The following is a 21137-nucleotide window of genomic DNA, read 5'->3' as shown; positions in this document are numbered from 1 at the left end:
TCTGGTCTTTCTTCTCACTCCTTTCCCACTTCTCCTTTCTCCCTCTCCTCTGGTGTGCTCTGCTGGCCAGGGTGGAGTTTCCTCTCTGTGAACTGAATCCAGCCTTTGTGCATGGAGAAGGGCAGGTGAGACACAGGCGGCACTGTAAGTCAGGTGGAAGTGCAGTCATACTTATAAGGCCCTTCCACTATAATTATTAATGCAGCTAATTAATGCTATGCATACATCTAACTCCAACCTTAACCTCAGTAACCAAAAGGAAATTCTCTTTTAGTATTTTTAATAAAAGCTGTAGTTTTTTAAAGGCAGTTTTCCTCATGGGAACCAGCCAAATGTCAAAACAAAAAAAATTCTTGTGGGAACACATAAAGGATTCTTTATTTTCTTTATGTCAGTTCTCACATTTCCAGCTTGTTAATGTGTCAGATAGAGCTCACTGATTTGCAGATTTACTTTAAAATAGATTAAACTTGGAAAATTTTACTTATTGGAGTCTACATTTGAAGTAATATAGCCAGCTCCTGCGTCAGATCAACTTTCACAAAAATATTTCCATTCCATATTTGCAAGTCCTTTTCATTTACCTAGCATTTGGTCTTTTACTTAGTGCATAGCTAAAGTTTATTTGGCTTGCCATGCAGTGCTTTAATGTTATGTAGTCAGTTGAACCCTCAATTACGTCTAAACCAGAGAGTGAAAAGGCAGCTAGTGATCAAACGTGTTATTAGGGATATGAGCCACAGGCTGGAGAATGTGTGTCTGCACTGTACGGTCTTTCTGTACATATTCATTTTATCCCATGGTCTCAATCTTTGGGTTGTGACAGATTGGGTCACAGGAGAATTTTACCAACCATCATTTGCAATGTAGTTCTATGAATATAACTTTATTTATGCAATATTTAATAAATAAAAAAAATTCATTATTCTTATTATTATTCTTATTATTACTAAAATTTTAAAGCTCTCTTCATTGCTTTTTACACAAGATTGCAGCTGTGATCTATCCAAAATTCTAGCATGTTAATCAAAGTGGTCTTTATGCCAGAGACTGGCAGCAGCTATTTAAAATAATGCATATTTTTGCATGGCACAGTCCTGGTCTCTAGCTGGAAACACTACAAAATACAGTATGCATGCTATATTTCCTGTATAGCATGCCCATAATCTAAACAGCACATGAGCGATATTTGGAGCCAACAGCAGGAGCACTTTTTCATGGGACGCAGGATTTAGTGCCCTTGTGTGTATCAAATCAAAGTACAGATCTACAGTTTAATGTCAAAGCCAAGATGAGATGCATGCTTTCATAGAGTTGAGCACTTGAGGGTTAAGAACCTTGCTCAGCATTGCTGTCTGGCAACACTATGGTTCCTACAGGCCCAATTACTGAGCTGTCACATCTCTGTCATCTTATAATTCAAACAGCTCAGGGTAAAATGTTCTCAAACACACATTTGAATATGATGCAAAGCACTGAGATCACTCCCTAAGATCCTGCTCTGTTTGTGTACCACAATCTCAGTTCTGTTAAGGTGTAGTTATATGCCTTTAATGAGTTTTAAAGATACACTGTGTCCTCTAGGTCCATTAATCAGATGTATAATAGGTATAATAGACATACCTTTGAGAGTACCACCCCAAGGACAAGTGTTTATACCATGAAAGCTTCAATTTAGTACTTTTATGGGTTTTTATCTATAGATTTATGTGGTTTTCCCTCCGGGTACACCTGCCTTTTATAAAACACTAATTTAAAGTCTCTTTACAATCTGAGAGCAGTCAGTTAATAAGAACAAGGACTTTTATGTTAAGCAGTATTGTTCATTATTTACTTGGAATAAAAAAAAGTTCATTGGCATTGTAGATTATTTGTGCTAAAAGTCTGAGTGAGCTCAGCCGTGATATGCTGCTGTCAAAACAGTTGCTACGTATGGGGAAAACACACTCAAAGTCAAAAATGTGTTTAGAAAAATGTGTATCCAGAAAAGTTATGCTGTGTTTTAATAGTGTTGATTCACAGCCAGTGATAACAAGCTTTAGGGTTGTAGGAGTAAGAAAAGAAAATGCTCTTTTGTTCCACTTTTCTTGTAGAAACACAAGTCAGGCAGTAAGGATTCTTATTTTTAATATGTTTTGTGTAGAATTTGGCTTAGAGAGCATCCAGATAAAACAGAGGCTGATATTGTACTCTACTGAGGATCAGAATTGTACTCTATTGAGGATAAGTATCGCTTCGAGTCTTAATGCTGTATTCTATTGTGATTATCACTCAATCATGACAGAGCACATGGGTTGCAACGCACTAATATTCGTCTGTAAAATCTGGAAAAGGTAGAGAGTGATCTCCATGTCGCTGCTTCACAAATGTCCACAAGTGACACTCCTCTAGGCACAGCCATAGCATGTGTTTAATGGTATTTACTGGAAGAAGGTACCTCTTGTCTAGTTACCAGCCACTGATAGCTCATCAGGGTCTGTGTCTGTATGTGAGGCAGCTGTATTAAGCTCCCTCCAGCTCTGTACTTCAGTCTGCTAACAGCTCTTTTATTTGCCCCTTGCCTGCTGCCAGCTCCTCTAATTTACATTCCAACATAGTAAAGGCACTCACTCCTCCTCTTCCTTGGGACTGATCAGACGAATCTTTGGCCTGCTTTTGTTCTTGCTATTTCAGCATGGCAAAGGAGCTTATCTTTTATTTTCTAGCGGGTTCTGCAGCTGTCTCTGCAGTCTGCTTCCTCCTCAGAAGGGAGGTGATGAATAGACAGTAGTATTTCCATAGCCTGTGAGTCGCTTATGGCATTATGCCACTATTAGGGCATGACTCTCCCAAACAATTTGGAAACTAATCATGTCCATCTTTCAACTCCATTGGGCCTTGGTGAGACAAATAACTGACCATCCTGCTCTGAAATACACAAAAGGTTGGGAAAGTTGTCAATAATTTACACAAACTATAACTATAACACACCAGCTTAAACAACAGGCCATGGGTGTTTTTTTCAGCAACACTGTCAATCATGGCAAAATTTTAATAATTAAAAATAAATATTAGAAATACTGTAAAATATGGTGTGCCTTATTGTACTCTCTGTAACAGTGCAGATTTTAACAATAACAAGATTAGCAAAAGGATTAGAGCACTCACAAATCCCCTTCTCAAGTCTTCTAGAAGAGGATCATGTGAGAGGACTAGCATGACATAATGGTCACAAGGTGACGACGTTACTGTTAGTACCTGCCAAGGAAATAAGGTCGTGGGAAATCTCTACTAGTTCCACTAGTAGCTCCACTTGCAATCTGGAAGGACAGTAAGTAGAACAGGTTTATAAGTCAGCTCAAAACATGCACAAGCACACATGGAATGAACAAGGCATAGGAATGAATTTAGTAGCATGCATAATTATAAGCCACATACACTCACTATGCACTTTATTAGGAACACCTGAACTCCTGCACATTCAAGCAGTTATCTAATCAACCAATCATGCAGAATGGTGCGAAAAACAAAAAACATTGAGTGAGTGACAGTTCCGTGGCTGGAAACGCCTTGTTAATAAGAGAGGTCAGGGGAAAATGGCTAGATTGGTTCGAGCTGCCAGGAAGGATAGAGTAACTCAAATAATCATTAATAATCAAATAATTACAGCCCTGATGAGCAGAAAAGCATCTTAGCATACACAGACCATCAAACCTTGTGGTAGATGGGCTACAGCAGCAGCAGAAGATCACATTGGGTTCCACTTCTGTCAGCCAAGAACAGGAATCTGAGGCTATCATGGGCACAGGCTCATCAAACTGGACAGTATTATCAGCAACAGTGAATCATTGCCTTATGAATCAAGCGTGGAGGTATGAAAGCCTGAGGTAAATGAACCCCAAACTGGACAGTATCATCAGCAACACTGAATCATTGCCTTATGAATCGAGCATAGAGGTGTGAAAGCCTGAGGTAAATGAACCCCTAGTAATTTAACAAAGGTACCTATCAGTGCCAGTGTTTACCTGTAATTATCTTATGAGCAAGTATTAATATCAAGCCCTAATACTTTTCAGTGGTTAGCTATTGAGTCTGTAATGGAAGAGTAGCATGGTCACTCCTAAGAAAAAGAAATGAACTGAACTCTAAAACTGTTAAAGTGTATAATTAAATATTTTAATTGATGCAAGTATACAAATTTAATAATATAATATAAATTTAAATATAAAGCCACTTGACTTGAAATTATACATCTTGCAAGGGTAGATAGGGAAGTTTGATTATTTATATAAACTGAAAAGCAAATGAATTGAGCTTGAGTTGACCAGTGCAAACACACACACACACACACACACACACACACATACATACGTAGCCAGAGCTGCTGTTTATATTAGACATTAAAGATGGCTGGTTCAGAAACACCCCGATGAAGGAACCATGTACGAATGACACCATTACTGCTTCTGGTCTTTACTACACCCTGGTGCAGGGTGAAAATAATGTGCCCGTTGAGGAAGAAGTGCATGTGTGTTTGTGTGCAGTCTGGATACCCGTGGTAAGGCTGTATTCACTTCCTGGCTGCTTTCTCTCCCGTAATATTGCAGCACAAGTTGCTGGAAATGACTGTGTGTGCTGTTCTTGGTGATGGGTGTGGGCCGCTGTTTTTTTTTTTATTATTATTCTAAGAGGGCTTTGTGCGAATTGGCACACACCTGGCAATGCCCGTCTGTGTTCCCATGGAAACAGTGGGAGGGGGCTGCAGATGCCTGATTTCTCCACAGTATCTTGCAGTGCCTCAATAGGACTCATGCAGTGCATGCAGTAATGTGTTGAATAAATATTGTATGTGAGTAACAGAACACTCAACAGTTAATTGAGGTAATTGTCTTATTATAGCGTTAACAGTAGCCTTTTTTATCTGTGAACGAACACAATCTGGAACTGCCTTCCATACACTTCTCATCCACGGTTCCAAAAATACGGAACAAGCTACTTACCTTCCCTGTTCCTCTTGTGCAACCTTCAGGAAGCATTTCAATACCCTGGTTATTGATTAAACTTGATCATCTAACACTAATGCTGTGTCTAAAATAGTAAAATTGTGGAACATTTAGTTTTCAGTCCTCTTTTGTTGTGTTTCCTACTGTGGTTTCCTCTCCTACCCTCCTACCCGTTTATTGGTTGTGCTTATTATAGTGCTCTCTGGGTGGGAGGGATGGCATTACTGTCTCCCCTGTCAATCAGAGTAACATTAGCCAATCGTGGCCATCTGTGAGCTCGTGGATGAATGGAAGAGGGTAGATAGCACTTTCCTCCGAGTGTGTGACGCAGCATGTGCAGCAGTTCGAAAAGATCCTAAATAGAAAAGTTCTACCATAAGACCACTGCTATCCAGATATGTGTATGTTGGACCATTCTCATCACAGCAGTGACGTGGTAGTGTGTGTGGCACTGGTATGAGTGAATCAGCTGCAGCAGCATGACTGCATTAAAAAAACAAAACTTATCAGACATATCAGTGCTGTTTCTAAGTTGAGAATAGTCCAAAAATATCCAGCTATGTGAACTGATATGGGAGTGTACATACGAGGTATGTACTGGGTAGTAAATGTAAATGTAACTATGTAAATGCATCTACATTAAATAGACAAGTGAGTCTGAAGGTGAGTTTGCTCTTTATCAATTCACCTGATCTACAAATGCCATTACAACTCCTACATATTAGTCCATGAAGGAAGAGAGAGGATATATTGTCCTTGACCAGAGCAAACCTCATGAATGGTTCCTCTAGTTCACCAACCTATTGCACCTATTCACTGATTTTAAATTACAAACCGCCATGTTCTTGTGATAAGTGTGTCATCAACTTGTGCCCTGTAATATGAAGCTCCTGGTTTAATCCTGAGGCTTGATCAAGCTTAGAATGATGTTTCATCCTAATTTTTAGGTACACGTTATATTTGTCAAGGCTTGTGCTTTATTATTTGCCAGACTCTGAAAAGCATGTCTTTATCACTATAAGCACACATTAAAACAGAGAGCCCCTACACACACCCACACACTCCCTGATGTGGTCAGCACACTTCAAAGCTTGATTGTTATTGCTAATGCTTCAAACACTGTGAACAAGGGACCACTTCAGAATAAGTGTGTTAGTTAGTGGATAATCAGCGTGAAGTGATCAGACATCTTTTCAGTTTTAGAGCTTAAAAGTTTCCTGCTTTGCAATTGCAAGAACACCCAGGCACTTATGTCCAGAAATAAGTACACAAAAGCTAAAGCCTGCTGGTGTGTTCCTGGAAGAGTACTTGAATGCTTTTCCGCTTCTTAAAGTAGAGGTGTAATGCAGTGTGTATCTGTATCTGTTTAGTGCTTCAAATATCTGTATCTGTAGTAGGTGGCCTAAACAGGGATTTGTTTTATTATTATTAAATATGAAGCCTGTGAATTCTGTCTCAATTTTGTGTGTGTGTGTGTGTAGATTCTGGCCAACCTGGTGATGGAGACACTGTGTTCGGAGCTCAGGACACAGATAGGGCCTCGGCTGAAGGGCAAGCTGCAGCAGAGACAGAGGAACTGGATGCTGGTCAGTACTAATACCTGAGACTTAATGTTTAAAACCTCCAGTTATGGTCCATTTCTCCAGACACCTCAATGTAAAAAAAAAAAAGTAACACAGCATGCTGTGAATATATCTTGTCTGATATGTTTAAAGTATAGAATACACACCTGCTTTGCTAGGCAGGTGCCCTTAATATTTTACAATATACCACAATAATTAACACCTACAATATTTTTATGTACAATTCAGGAGGTGCTTGTCTAGATAGACAACATATTAGGTGACTAAACCACTTATTTGGGATGCATCCCAGTTCGAGGGGATCGTTATGTCCTTCTTGATGAGGATAATCGTAAATGTTGCATGAACTTTTACATTAATTGCCTGTACATTGCCTTTCAAAAGAGTAGACATTAGCCCCTGACTTTGGTATTCTCTCCAAAGTCACACCTCTGAAACTCATCCACATCCACTGCCTATGCTAGAATGGCTGTATTCTAGTGCAAGAGGCAACTTTTTTCCTTTATTGACAGGCAAACAGAGACTCCTTCTTGTCCTGATGTCCTCAGGCACGAAAGTTTTTTACTCTAAGTAGCTATTTTATTGACAGATGCTGAAACTGGAGAACTTCCCCAGTATAAGTGTTCTGATTTAATCAATTATTGTAGACTATAGACCAGGAGTCGAATGTGGACCTAGCAAAATAGTTCAGCGAGCCCAAACCACCCATCCATCCCATTTCCATACCGCTTATCCTACACAGGGTCATGGGGGAGCCTGAAGTCTATCTCAAGGGACTCAGGGCACAAGGCAAGGGACACCCTGGACGGGTTACCAACCCATCATAGGGCACAATTGTACACACACCCATTTACAGACTATGGACAATTTTGGAAATGCCAGTCAGCCTACAGTGCATGTCTTTGGACTGGAGGAAGAAACCAGAGTACCCGGAGGAAAGCCCTGAAGCATGGGGAGAACATGCAAACTCCACACACACAGGGTGAAGGCAGGATTCAAACCCCCAACCCTAGAGGTGCAAGGCAGCAGTGCTACCCACTAAGCCACTGTGTCCCCGAACGCACTGCTTAAAAAATATATTACAGCAAAGCCTATTTTCAAAACATGAACAGATTTGTTGTTGCAGTTTATCCAATCACATGCATTTATGTAATTTATTTAGCTGTAGGCAGCTCATCAGACCAGAGGCTAGCTACAGGACCAGAGACAGCTCAGAAAGGGAAGAGTTTTCACCGAATTTATTAGTTTTTTCATTTTAATCACCTTCTCTGGTCTGATTAGTGCACTGACCAAATGGCTTGTTTAAAGAAAAAGTCAACAGCAAAAACATAGCTTAATCTGTTCACTGTCTGTGGTGCTAGTCACAAGTGGTAACATGAAGCTTTCTGAATATTTGTAAGCAAAAACTAATCGCTAATGCTTAAGCATTAGCGATTAGTTTTTGCTTACAAATATTCATGTTAGTTGCTTATCCAGACCTTTTCTAAACAGGGAAATTATGGACCTTTACATTCATCCATTATCCATTCAGTGGATGAATTTAGCTAGCTAATGGAATTCAACCAGACAGACTCTTTTCAAAGCCTAGATGTATTTTTATTAAGGTGAGAAGCTTTTCAGCAAATGACAAATATAGCACATGCACAGCCTGCTAGAAGTGATAATATATGATGACACTGAAAGGTGTCACAAATGCAATGCCTTCTGAGGTTCTCTTAGATAAATGCTTCCCAAGCAGACATACTGTACACTTGTGCAACACAATGCCGTAATAATAACTAAATAAGAAACTCAGCGTATACTTCACCTCTGTGATGATAGCCATCACTGTATGAATGATGCCTGAGTTTCTAATATGATTATTTATTTCTAGCAGCCTATACACCTTGTGACCTCTTGCTGTTTGTGTGTTGATTATGTTAGATATCGGATGCGGTGTACAGGCAGGTGCTGACTCAGACAAGAACGCAGTATGAGGCGCTGGTACAGGCCTGTGAGGTAGAGCGCCCCCATCTGGATGCTGCACTGCGCACAGACATGGACCAGATCGTTTCCTCCAAAGAGCATGTTACCGGAAGGATGCGTGGTAAGTCCGGACGTGTACAACACAGAAACACTGCTTTGAAAGTGAGAGTAAGGTTCCCAGAACTTTCCACTGACCACAAATGTGGTTAATTAATGAAGGCGGATGTCCAAAGTTTTGCACTGCAGCTGTGAAGATAATGTAGCTAACAAGTAAAGCAAGCATGCAGGTTAACACTGAGTCTAAATGATCACAAATAGATGAAAATAGGTATCTCAGAGTTGCGTTTGTGATTTCTGATATACTGTTATATACAGAAATGCGCAAAAGGACGTCTCATAGCAACCGTCTTGATGGCCTCTGTGCGCGTGTTAAGGTCAGGTAGGCCCACCCTTGGAGGTCTGGCTCAAAGTTTAAGGCAGAATTATATATTAGAAGTGATTCAGATGATAATACAGCTCCAAATTTTCAAATGTGGACTTTTTCTGCTGTTTAATAAACCTGTTTAGGTATTTAGGTATTTTTCCATCAGTGATGTGATGATTTTGGCATGTAGTTTGCATAATGCCACACTGGTAATCCCTAAAGAAGCAAACCAAGATACCAAACATTTCCTGGATGATTAATCATGTTTAAAGAATTCCTTTAAACGACATTGCCCTGTATCAAGTCAAGTGTTTTTACATGGCAGCTAGGAAATGCTTAAAGGAAAACGCCACCCTGAAGCACATTAAATATGTTTCTGATGTGTTTAGTGATTCTGGTGCTAATTTGCAGTATGGTGCATGAGTTTCTTTATTCCTGTAAGAAGTTAGTGTTTATGTGCCACGCTGATGTCACAGGGGGACATTGCTAGCACAGTTACAATATAAGAAATCCATCATAGAAGTCGTTGAGACTGCAAACATTGGACTCAGTGTTCCAGAATGCAGTGCAGCTCAACAAGGCAGTTTCACTGAGTTAAGGCAGAGACTCGGCTCGGTTAGTTTGAGATCTACGAGATGGAGCTGATGGTGGGTGGTGTAAAGTTGATGCTTTGGAATCTGATTTGTTTGAGCAGCATGTACAGATGAGAAGTGGTGGAGGTGAGAAAGCAGGACAGACTAAAGCACTAAAAGCGCTGCTGCATCACTCTTTCTAGGTAGAGATGAAGCAAGGGCTAAATCCTACAGGTGCAAATATTAGCAGGTCATCAAACGGCATTGTGGGTAATGCAGGAAACCGTTAACCAAAGTGAAAATAGAGAAACACATCAATATAATAAGTTTAAACAAAAAAAATCAACAAAATAAATTGATTGCTATTAAAGATCGCATGTTAATTATAAAGACTAATATACAAGTCATTCAGGGTGGATTTTTCTGGAAGTTGCTGTAATATTTTTGAGTTCTTTACACAAGGTTTTTAATATTATCCTTACAAGTCTCATTCAGACCTCGCCTCTTTGCAGGTACTTTTCCACCCTCTCTCTCTCTCTCTCTCTCTCTCTCTCTCAGTCATCCTCAATTCCTCCTCTTCCTCTCTCATTACATATTAGTTTAAACTGCATGCTGAAAATGCTTACAAGCTGAAAAAAGAGGCTTGGCAAGGGCACTGTGCTTTTCTAAGAGAGCAGTGCTGGTAGAACTGCATTCCACAGACGGCCCCGGAGTTCATTTACCATCAGGACTGAAACCTAGACACAATTGTTAACAGTATGGTGTGTGAGATCAAGGAAGCTGTTTTGTTTCTGTTGTGAGTGAGGATTTGAGATTTAATGCAGCTATGCTGTGGGTGAAGCTGGGTGATAGGGGTGGGTGATACAGCAAAAAAAATTATATCGTGGTTCTTGAAGGCATTTCTACGATACATGATATGTATCACGATATATAGGTTTGCTCACAAACTGTCGGCATTTTAAAAAACTTTTATAAATAATAATAAAATAAATTTTTTAAAAAAATTAAGTACACCAATTCAGCTGCCTTCAGTCAGTTTGTAATTATTTAAAAATTATTTATAAATTTAATAAAAAGATATCATGAGATCCACAGTATCTCAGAAAAGTGTATTGTGACATAATTTATCACAATATCAATCTTATATCGTCATATCGCTCAGCCTTACTGGCTAATCAGATGCCAGATAACATGTTACAATTCAGTTGTGTCATGTTTCAAATTCCCATGCATGTGCACAGACCTCCACCCCCAGAACCTACAGTGATTTAACTAGGATTAGCATGCTAACTAGAGTTAGCATTAGCAAGGACTGATATGACAACACTTTCAAGCGCACTTGGACATTCGACTGCACAAAAGCCGAGTTATAATTCTATAAACACCCAAAATTCTTGTTTTTTTTTCTTTCAGAGTGGTGTTTTTGTTCTCTGATAGAGAGATGAGATAGGGATGGAGTGAAGGAATGTTTGGGGGCGGTGACTATAAAATGACTGACGAGAGGCCCATCCAAACACAAACAAGCATTCCAGACCATAGCAGTTTTAAAAATAGGTTTTCTCACCTAGATAATACAATACATTTGTGCTGAGGTCATGGTTTAAACCGTTATTTTGTTATTATTTTCTATATATTTTTCCACATTACTTATAATAGTAAGAAATAAAAAAATGACTATTGCAGCTTCCATCCATCTATCTATCCATTCTCCGTACCACTTATCCTAGCCCAACCTGTCATAGGGCACGATCATACACACACTGCGGACACTTTGAGAATGCCATTCATGCCAATGTCTTTGGGGAGGAAACCGGAGTACACAGAGGAAAGAATATGCAAACGCCATGCACACAGGGTGGGGGCGGGACTCGAACCCCCCAACCCCAAAGGTGCGAGGCAGCAGTGCAACAGTGCGAGCCCAACAGTGCGAGCCCTATAGAAGTGTTAATTCTATACAAGTCTGCTTTGTGTCATTTTTCAATGCAGATTTGTAGACTACTGTATTTGAAAGTCTGTGCATCTTGTGATCTGTTTTTTTGTGCTACGGTTATATGACACTGTTTTGCTTCCTCATGTCTTGGATTACACTGCCTTTGTGGTCAGCCTCACAAAAACCTGCTTTTAAATTCAGAATAGAGCTTGTGTTTGATTTTTTAGTCTCGATGTCAACGAGACCTGCATAAACAGTGTGTTTTGTGAATGTCATTGTTGTCTGGAGTCTGACGGTTGTGTTTCTGTTTACATGTGCAGCACTGGTGCTTGCACATGCCGAGCAGGTCCTTAAGAGCAACGTGCAGCCCTACATCACCTCCATCCTGGAAGCTCTGATGGAACCGGTGAGCCAGGGATTCTCCGAGGTCAGGGAGGTTCTCTTCCGCGAGCTGGTGGAAATCAGCAAGAACACAGTCAATGATGGAGGCAGAGAGGCGCTTGGAAAGGTGAGGACACCACGTGGCAGAATGGCTACTGTATACTTACCATTATACCACAGCACTTCTGAATTCTGATTGGTCAGAATGTGTTGGTTGATTTTGTGTACCAGCAGCTCTGACAGTAGTTCTAGCTGCAAGAAATCACTGATTTATATGAATATGCTCATTCTGATATGTTATACGTTTCTATAGTAACAGCAAATTCACAGGGACTTGTATGGTATGACTTTCACCATAGGTAAAGAATGTGATAAACATATATACATATTGTTGCTATGGTGATGTTTTCTGTAAGGAGATTTATTTAGCATTTTTGGAAGGAGTATCCAGTGTCAGTGGTTTGTAAGGGTCAGTAAGTTTTCCGCCACTGGAAAGTCTTCAGGACGGAGAACTTTTTTCCTTTCCAGTTTCTCAGTAATATGACAAGCTATGGGTTTTTCTGTCTTATTAACTTCAAGACAGAGAAAAACTGGTGATGGAGCGACTGTTTATAACTGGTATAACATAAGTGATAACAGGAACTGACTGGTTTCTTGATGTTCTAAAACAGTAAATCTAACTTCACACTGTCTAATCAAAGTACAAATTACACAGGACAGACCCATAACAGAACCATAAGTTTGCTGTTTTTGGTTTGAATGAAAGGGTTACAACTTTTCTGTTTACACTGTTTGGTACTCGTTAAAACAGAAATGAATTTAGAACAAATGTAAAAGTTGCATCTAGTACTTGCATGACTTTTTCAGTTTTTCCTCTGTTAAAGATTCTGTGTAGAACCCTACAACAACAATCCAAAACTTAAGGCAAAATCAACAGAAGTATATTTTTAATAGTTTTACCATACACTATTTGACCATTTTTGTTTCTTTAAGGATAAGGAACGAACATCTAACTAGGTACATTTTGCTATAAATTCAATTCTTCTGCTTTATTTTGTACTAAGAGGATGCAAACTTTCACTTGACTATATAAGTGACCTTTGAAAAGTGACTTTTTTTGTTCTATAAAAAGGCTTAGCTCTTGAGCACTTTAATTAGTTATTTCAACACACAACATATAACAGTTATATGATTTGCCAGTTAACAAGAATAAAGATTTAATGTTTCTTTTTCTTTACGTTTTTTATTCATTGATGACATAAGTAGTGAACTTTAATAACACTAGCATTGTGTTTGAGCTCATATGTGCACATATGAAACCTATAAAGAACTAAAATTAAAAAAAAAAAAAGCAACATAATGTAGTTGTTGCTCTCTGTTCCTTCAGCATATGGAGAAGGTGTCCATGTTGGCCTTCCACCCAGTGAAGATGCAGAGCTGCTATGAGAAGATGGAGCAGCTGAGTCTGGAGGGCCTGCAGCAGAGATTCGATGTGTCCAGCCCTTCCGTGTTCATTCAAAGAGCTCAGATCCTCATGCGAGAGGTCAGTTCATTTCTTTATCTCTTGTAAACCTGGCAGCACTGTTATCATACCTGCTTCATTTTATCCCTTTTTGTTTCGCTGTAAATATTTGGATACCTCTATTCACTGCATATGGTATGTAAGTCAGTGGCATTTATTTGCTATTGAGACTGCATGTTTGACATATTAACAAAACAGAGTAGCCAGAACAGGAATATCTCGTTTTTAATAGCCGTACAGTCAACGTAGCAGTAGTAGTATCCAGATTCATGGCATAGTAAATAAAGCAATAGTGACATTGTGTGGCAACATCCAGTACTACATGCAAAATAAAGCCTTTGAGTACGCTGTTGTGCATGCGTTTTCAACAGCTTTGTAGCCAAGGACCCCCTTTAACTGTAAGAAAAAAAAATTCCATGGACCCTATGAGGACAGATTTATTTTATGCACATAATCCAACTATTCAAATATTAGACTCATTATTCAAAAGTGTACAATAATATCCTGGCTTTCTATTAGAGTCTTAGTGCTTTTTATTCTGGAACCTACACCAACAGAACACATTAGGTCTGAGCTGATGTTAAACCTACAGTTGGGGTCATACGTTTACACACAGAATCTGAAATTGTAATAGTTGTGTATGAGTCAGTTGTCCTCAGTGTGAAAAGATGAACATCATATAGCCGCTGGTGGAAAGCGGTCAAATATGCGGAAGATGCCGGAAAAGCAAAGAAGGTGCAGGAACTGGAGGATTTTTCTGAAGAACAGCAGTTTAACTGCTCAGGACAAACAAGGGACTTATGAAAAACTATCACAAAACATGAAAACAGTCGTTGATCATCCAGGTAACAACAAAAAAGTATTAAGAATGAAGCGTATGTAAACTTTTGAACTGGTTCATTTGTGTAAATTCAGTTATTATTGTGTCTTGTGGACTATATGTAAATATCTGCTATGTGAAATAGCTTATTCAGGGCAGTACTAAATAAAAAACGAAATGCAATTTTTATGATCCTTCTTATTTTTTTAAAATTATTAATATTTTGCAGATTCTGTAAGACATATGTAAACTTATGACCCAACTGTAGTTATAGAAGTTTGGATTAAACCCTGTCAACTCAAGTGATCAGTCAAACAGACTTCTACCTATAAGAACTCAATATTAAATATATTTAATAACTTTGGAAAATGGTGGTCTAGCACTGGAAAAAAAACAATAATGGACCATAATAATAATAATACGATAATAAAGGACTCTGAGAACCACTGCTGTGTATATGTTATGAGATTTAGCAGCTTGGATCTTTCACCATGTAGTTTATGTAAAGCCTGGATGTTGTGTGGTCAAATCCCAAATTTCCATCCTGCCCTTTCTGGTCACTGAAAATCCTCTGCTTTCCAACACAGCAAATGGACAATGCCGTGTACACCTTTGAGAAGCTGCTGTACCAGAACATGGAGGAACAGTCAGAAGAGGAGCTTATTAAAACCATCCATCGCTGCCAGGACCGAGTACTGAAGGTGAGTCAGCCAGAGACCTGTTTAAACAAGCACTAAAGACTAATGCCAGGAACCTGTGCTTTATTTTTTTTGAGACGAGGCTGAAAAAAAATGCTCTGTGTTTTAAAAGCTACCAAAACAAATTCAAACAAAAAGCAAATAGCTGTGTATTTGTTCTTATGCAGAAATACGACTATGACAGCAGCACAGTGCGCAAGAAGTTCTTTAGAGAAGCACTGCTGCAGATCATCATCCCATACATGCTGAAACAGCTCCATCCCGTGTATGCTCCCGTAAGTACGACACATCACTCGTTCTGCATTCTGTGTGTGACTGTGTCTGGATCTCACTCTGTTCTAGGGGTGTGAAACAATGCCATTACCTGTAACTATATCCGTTTAATGCTCCAAATATCCCTATCTGTATTCAGATTTAAATCCGAAGTGGGCATGGCCTAAACTTAGATATGAAACTTACGCTCACAGAAACACCGGAAAACACTGGGAATAAAATCTAGAAGTAGAAATGGGAGCACCGTCCGCATGATGTGTGCATTCTGGCACTAACGGTTCCTCATCCTCAGCTACATCACTGGAGTTCATAGCTGGTCTGAACTAGAGATGTGCACAGGACTGTTTATTTTTTTAGTCCCACTCACAGAGTTACTGTTTTTGTTTGTACTTGCCTGTAATATTTTCCAACAAATTTAGTTTTAGTCATCTAGTAGCCTAATTTAATCCACTGTGACCCTGACCAGGCAGTTACTAAGGATGCTGAAAATCTCAAAGCGTCACATATTCATGTATGTACCAAGGTTCACATCTGACCACACGTTTGTTCTGACAAAGTAAAATCTTTGTCTGGCTCACGCTACTGTTTTGTTGCATCAGACAGTCCTGACAAACACCTCTAGTCTCAACCAACAAGTTCATGCAATCCCAGCAAGTCTGGTCTTTCTTGTTATTAATGTGTCTGCCTGAAATATCTTTAAAATATATTTCAAATAGGAAGGAAGCTAAAGAATAAAAACTATTCCAGACATTTGATCATGCTGTGACAATGACCCTGTTTAGATTCATTCCAAACTCTAACCAGTTGATCTCATGGTTACATTGATAATCCCATTTAAATCCTACAAACCACTCAATCACTTCTTAGAATCTCAGATGGACACACAGACCACCTGAAAATGTCATGCCTCCGGCATAAAAAAAAGAGTTCACCTTCTATTCGTGTCTGTATTTGTATTCATTTAGAACCCACATCTGTTCATTCCAAATTATGCCTCCGTATTCGGACACTTCCTCACACTGTACACCATCTTAAACAGTGTTTCCTAAAAGATTTACAGAAAAACGTTTCTGTTTCTGCGTATTCTTCTCAGGAACTTCCTAAGTTCAAAGAGCTGATCTTTGAGGATTTCTCCCGCTTCATATTAGTGGAGAACATTTTCGAGGAGGTCGTCCTACAGTCAGTCACTAAAGACATCATGATGGGTAAGACAGTTTCCATGCTCTATTTCATTACAGCGTGTTGCACAGACAAACCAATCGTGATACTCTCTGCTCTGACCTTCACTTTATCCACTGCAATGGATAATCTCACCTGCATACTGTAGACTTGTACTCAGGAACTCCTGCTGTTATCACAAGGACTGTCCTGTGTAAACTTGTTTCAGACAGAATGTAGAAAACAAGTCTCAACAACAGCTACAGGTAGTACAAAGCATCTAAAAAAACCACTGGGCAGCTCCTGAACTCTTGCACAATAGTGGCTGGTGTGCAGAAACCTACATAATATTATGGGCATTAATTTGAAGCAGTGCATATTTAGCATGTTTTCCACAAAATGTCTGATACAGGGACATCTCTGAAGGGGTTCACAGGACTTGTGATCAAAAACTCCTTCTCACAGAGCCTAACTTTTTAATAAAAAGAACTTATGAATTTTTTTAAGGAGGATATTAAGAACATTAGCCATCAGACAAGGCTTTTTAAATTTATTTCACAGTTTAAATTAAAAAAAAACCTGATGACTGAAGGGATAAATGCAGGGTTCCTGTGAAAAAAGTGGGTTCCTTTAAAGAAAAAAAAAGTAGTACAGTCACAGCATCAATTTTTAAAAATAAGTTCTGAACTATTTAAGAGAGTATTATGAACTTTAGGCATTGAACAGTATGTAATTTTAGATTTCTATTTTTCATTCATTTTTGTTGTTCTCTGATTTGTTTCATTGAAACGTACTTGACAATTTCAAAAAAATTCTAATTTCTACAAGCTCCTGAGTAATGGAAAAGCATTCGCCCCATCATCTGGAGATGCGAGTTTGAATCCTGATGATGCCACAGCCATCCGTGGCCTGGAGAACCAAGAGAGCAAAATTGGCCGTGCTCTCTGAGAGGACGTGACTCTGCGTTCTCTGTCTCTCCTGTCAGTCACAGGGACACTAGACAGTCATGGGTGTCTGTGAGCTCATGCATGTGGAAGGGGGTAGATAGCATGTGTGTTATGCTGTCCAGTAATGCAGCATGAGCAGCAGTTCAAAAATATTCAACTGTCTCAGAGGAAGCATGTGATAGCCTCTGGTAGCTGTCATTTTATAGCGGAGATGTAACTGGTGGTTGCGAATTGGCCAAGACTAAATTAGGGAGAAAATCTTGGGGAAAAAAAATTGTGTGTATATGGTATATGGTGTCAGGTTTGTAAAAGAGTTGTTTAAGCCAAAAAAAAAAAGTAATTTTTAGAACATGTGTCAGACATTTTCAGTAGAAAGGAGCTAAAGCTAAACTCAATCATTCTGTGTGCAGCTGTGAAGGAGGCAGCCATTCAGAGAAGGCACAACCTGTACAGGGACAGCATCGTCCTGGCCAACAGTGACCCGAACCTCTACCTGCTGGAGGAGACCTCTATCGACTGGGCCAGCCAGTATGGAGGAGGAGGAGGAGGAGAAGGAGGAGGAGGAGGAGAGGAAGGGCTCCGAAGACGCAGACAGGTTGTATCCATGATTCTGGTGGAGGGCATGGCGCCAATGCCTTATGGCTCCTGCTTGGAAGTACCTGGTGTGGAAGAGATCCCTGAGGAGAATGAGATACAGATGGGTGAAGATCTTCAAGAGGAACCGGTCATCGATAACGATCTCCATAAACAGCCAATGGTTTCTGTAGAGTCAAAATCCCTGGAAGAGCCAGGCTCTCCAGACAACGTCCAGCAGATTCGTCAGCTCATCAGACCAGTGCTTGAGGTGGTTCTTCCTTCATCAGAGGATACTGACCCAGTGCTGACCAATGGGATGCTGCCTCTGGAGGAAGGGGAGGAGATAGAGACCATCACCACAGTGGGGGAAGTGATGCCAAAGGACTCTGCTATCGCCAGTGCCATTCAGGAGCTGGAGAACGCCGTTCAGGAGGAAGAATGCAATGTAGACTCTGATGTGGAACTTGCTCAAGCGTCTGCTGAGTCCAGTCCTCGACACCATGACGACAGCGGATTTCAGTCTCCGACCAATGAGCACAGAGAGGAAGAGGACCCTCGACCAATCACTGCAGAGCTGAAGGGTGAAGCCGAGTCAGTGGATCCCGAGCTGGTCATGGTGATGTTGGAGCAGGAAGATAAAGTGTCTGAAGATGGCTCACAGGCAGGAGAAGCAAAGGGAGAAACAGAGGAATTGGTATCTAACATTTAATCCAGGATATGGACTTGTCTTTTTTTTTTTTCTCTCAAACAGAAGGTTCACTGCAAAAAAAAATTATAACAAGTGAAGATATGTTGAGTAAAAAGTACCTAATATTTTTATTATGAGATTATTATAAACAAATATTATAAGAGCCTATTTCTAGAATTATTTACTAATGCCAAGCTTAAAATTGTTTTATTGTATTGGCTGATCATTTTGCTTCTTTCTAGAAATAAACTTTTTTCGAGCTTGAAATGAGTAGAAATATCTCGAAATAGGCTTAATAATCTTATATTTGTTTAAAAACAATCTGACAGAGAGAAGAGAATCTAGCTGAATTTGCCAGATATTCAAGATATTTTTACTTGTTATCTTAACAGTTGACATTGCGACCAAATGTGCATCATTTGTGTTCGATTTTAAACAGTGGCAATCCAGTGGCAATCAAGTTTTTGTATATATTCATATTACTGCCTCATGTAGCTTAAATATTATTACTTATTCTTAAACCAGGCACTATTCTTTTCACTGAAATGTCATTTTCCTTTCCATATGAGTGTCATTTAGATGCCTGTCTGAAGCCTCAATTCCATTTAAATACTGGGCTGCTATATGGATATCTGAGCATCACAAATACTCATATTATATGGCTTTATAAACTTCTAATACTGTTTTAGCTTTGCTTTATTTTTACTTTATTTATATCCAAGGGAAATGAGGACACAAAATGTTTCTGGTCTTGAAACGGTGTATTTATTTGTTTTTATTGTTGTTACTAATCCAGTGCTACGTTAATATAGTTGGAATGATGTAACATATCCACATAGCCCTTGGTATGTCATCTTTCTGTTCCTCTAATAACGTGTGAGAGGTTTTGACGTCAATACAACCCTAATTTTATCTCCTGGGTAGACGTGACTAAACCTAATGTGGCTTTAAACACAGCTTGTGCTGGTGTTCAGCATACTTTGAAACCCTGCCGTGTATTAGGGATCTGTTTGTTTTTCTTGTCTTCTGCTGGAATTGGAGGAGGACAATGATAAGACATCAGCACAAACCTTTATAGAGGTGCCAGCTTCAGGTATTTTGATGGAGTGGAGCTAGAGAATGGCTCTTTTTGTTAAATTGGGAGTTCAGGGTTTTTTTTCCCCATCCGGTTGATGAAATTTTTGGAATTTGTAACTTTTTTCCCCCTAATATCTGTGATGACAGCCAGTGAAACATTTTTTCATCACCTTTCCTTTTCTACTCACCTATTGCGTCTTTCATTTCTGGGAGAAAAAAAAAATCACCTGGTTTCTGTGGTTCCATAAAGTATTGTACTGGAGTGAATCTTTTTCCTCCACTATTTATTAACCCTGCATATTTTATCCTTTTTTATCCTCCTATAGCCAAATTCTTTCCTCTTCTTTTCTGTCTGATAGGCATAAATGAATGAATAAATAGCCCTTTAAAAAAACTGTTTCTCTCCTTTTTTTGTTGTGTCCAGTGTGCTTATTCCACTGCTGCTCATCTTCCTCAGCACTAGGTTAGTATTGTGGTTTGGGTGATGCAGGGATGGTCATGGGTCATTTAACCTAGCTGAAAAACAAAAAAACTGTTTGCCAAAATTTTCAGTATTGGTCAAATCTGACCGCAGCACACGATTCCAATTGTAGTTCCAATGTCCATAAGCTGTATTTTGTGGGTTGCTTTAAGGAAGTGTTTTTTTTTTTTCCCCCCCTTCCTCATGTGACCCATTCGTAGCTATGGAAGTGGCATCTGATGCTTTTGTGATCTTATGGCTCTCCTTTGCCTCCTTTAAAATTCTCCTTCGATTTGTGCAAGTCAGAAACCAGCTCAGTTTCTTATTTAGTCAAAGTTTCTGAATATTGAGAGCCAAAAATAGATCCCCTCCCCCATCCAAGGATGATCCTTTGGTTGCATGAATTTTGAATAATATATGGGGTGCCAATATTTTTGCCACATACGTTTTTGAGGGGAAAAAATATTTTTAAAAAGTTATATATATATTTTTTAGTAGAATTATACATACGTTCCCATTATTTGGGTAAGTTGGGCATTTTATTTTGTACAATAAGTTTGTATTAAATTTGTCTTAAACTTTCTGAAATACTTTTATAGCCCATTAATGGCATTAAGGTGTTCCAGCCAATAGATACATACATTTTGGGCCATGTTATTCTATAACGATCAGACAAACTCTGTCCCTAGACCTAAAATGTATAAAAACTAAATTTAAAAAGATGAATACAACCAAAATCACACTGGAAAAAAGACCAAACTAAATAATGTAATTAAAAAAAAATATTTAAAAAAGAAAGAAACATAACACTGGGAGAATTTAATAAATGATGAAAGGTCAGATCCTTCAAATCCCATGAACCTGAAAGAAAATAGCTCTAATTTTTCCTGTCTGCTGGCATGATTACAGATCTCCCATCACAGCTCCCGGTGACTGGGCCCCCAGTCAGCTCTGTACACCATTATCCAGCTTTCCTGTGTGTTCAGCTTCTTAATAATACCTGCTTTTCAGTAACTGAACAGAAACACCATCACAATGATTAGCACAACAAATTTAATTTAATTTAAAAAAGAGGTGTGGT

The 21137-nt window shown here is 39.1% G+C and overlaps 1 protein-coding gene and 1 long non-coding RNA gene across 2 annotated transcripts in view; one reads left to right on the top strand and one right to left on the bottom strand.

Annotated features, from left to right (window-relative positions):
• niban2a (niban apoptosis regulator 2a) overlaps positions 1–19969 on the top strand; it is a 43266-nt gene extending 23297 nt beyond the window's left edge. The window contains exons 7-14 of the mRNA XM_026928893.3: positions 6464–6568; positions 8489–8651; positions 11777–11964; positions 13225–13380; positions 14767–14880; positions 15045–15152; positions 16244–16355; positions 17666–19969. Of these exons, the coding sequence (XP_026784694.3) occupies positions 6464–6568; positions 8489–8651; positions 11777–11964; positions 13225–13380; positions 14767–14880; positions 15045–15152; positions 16244–16355; positions 17666–18540 (1821 nt within the window). The 3' untranslated portion in view covers positions 18541–19969. The remainder of the gene's footprint in view (positions 1–6463; positions 6569–8488; positions 8652–11776; positions 11965–13224; positions 13381–14766; positions 14881–15044; positions 15153–16243; positions 16356–17665) is intronic.
• Positions 940–5163, bottom strand: LOC128320379 (uncharacterized). Its single transcript, XR_008303868.1, has 3 exons — positions 4980–5163; positions 3238–3299; positions 940–2907 (listed from the first exon to the last, which is right to left on the bottom strand). It is a non-coding gene; the product is annotated as an uncharacterized LOC128320379 (long non-coding RNA).
• Positions 19970–21137: the final 1168 nt, after the last annotated feature.

Source organism: Pangasianodon hypophthalmus, chromosome 15 (genome assembly GCF_027358585.1).
Source record: "Pangasianodon hypophthalmus isolate fPanHyp1 chromosome 15, fPanHyp1.pri, whole genome shotgun sequence".
In the NCBI taxonomy this organism is placed as follows: Eukaryota; Metazoa; Chordata; class Actinopteri; order Siluriformes; family Pangasiidae; genus Pangasianodon; species Pangasianodon hypophthalmus.
Note: the sequence above shows the minus strand (reverse complement) of the source record. Positions and strands in the feature narration are given on the sequence as shown.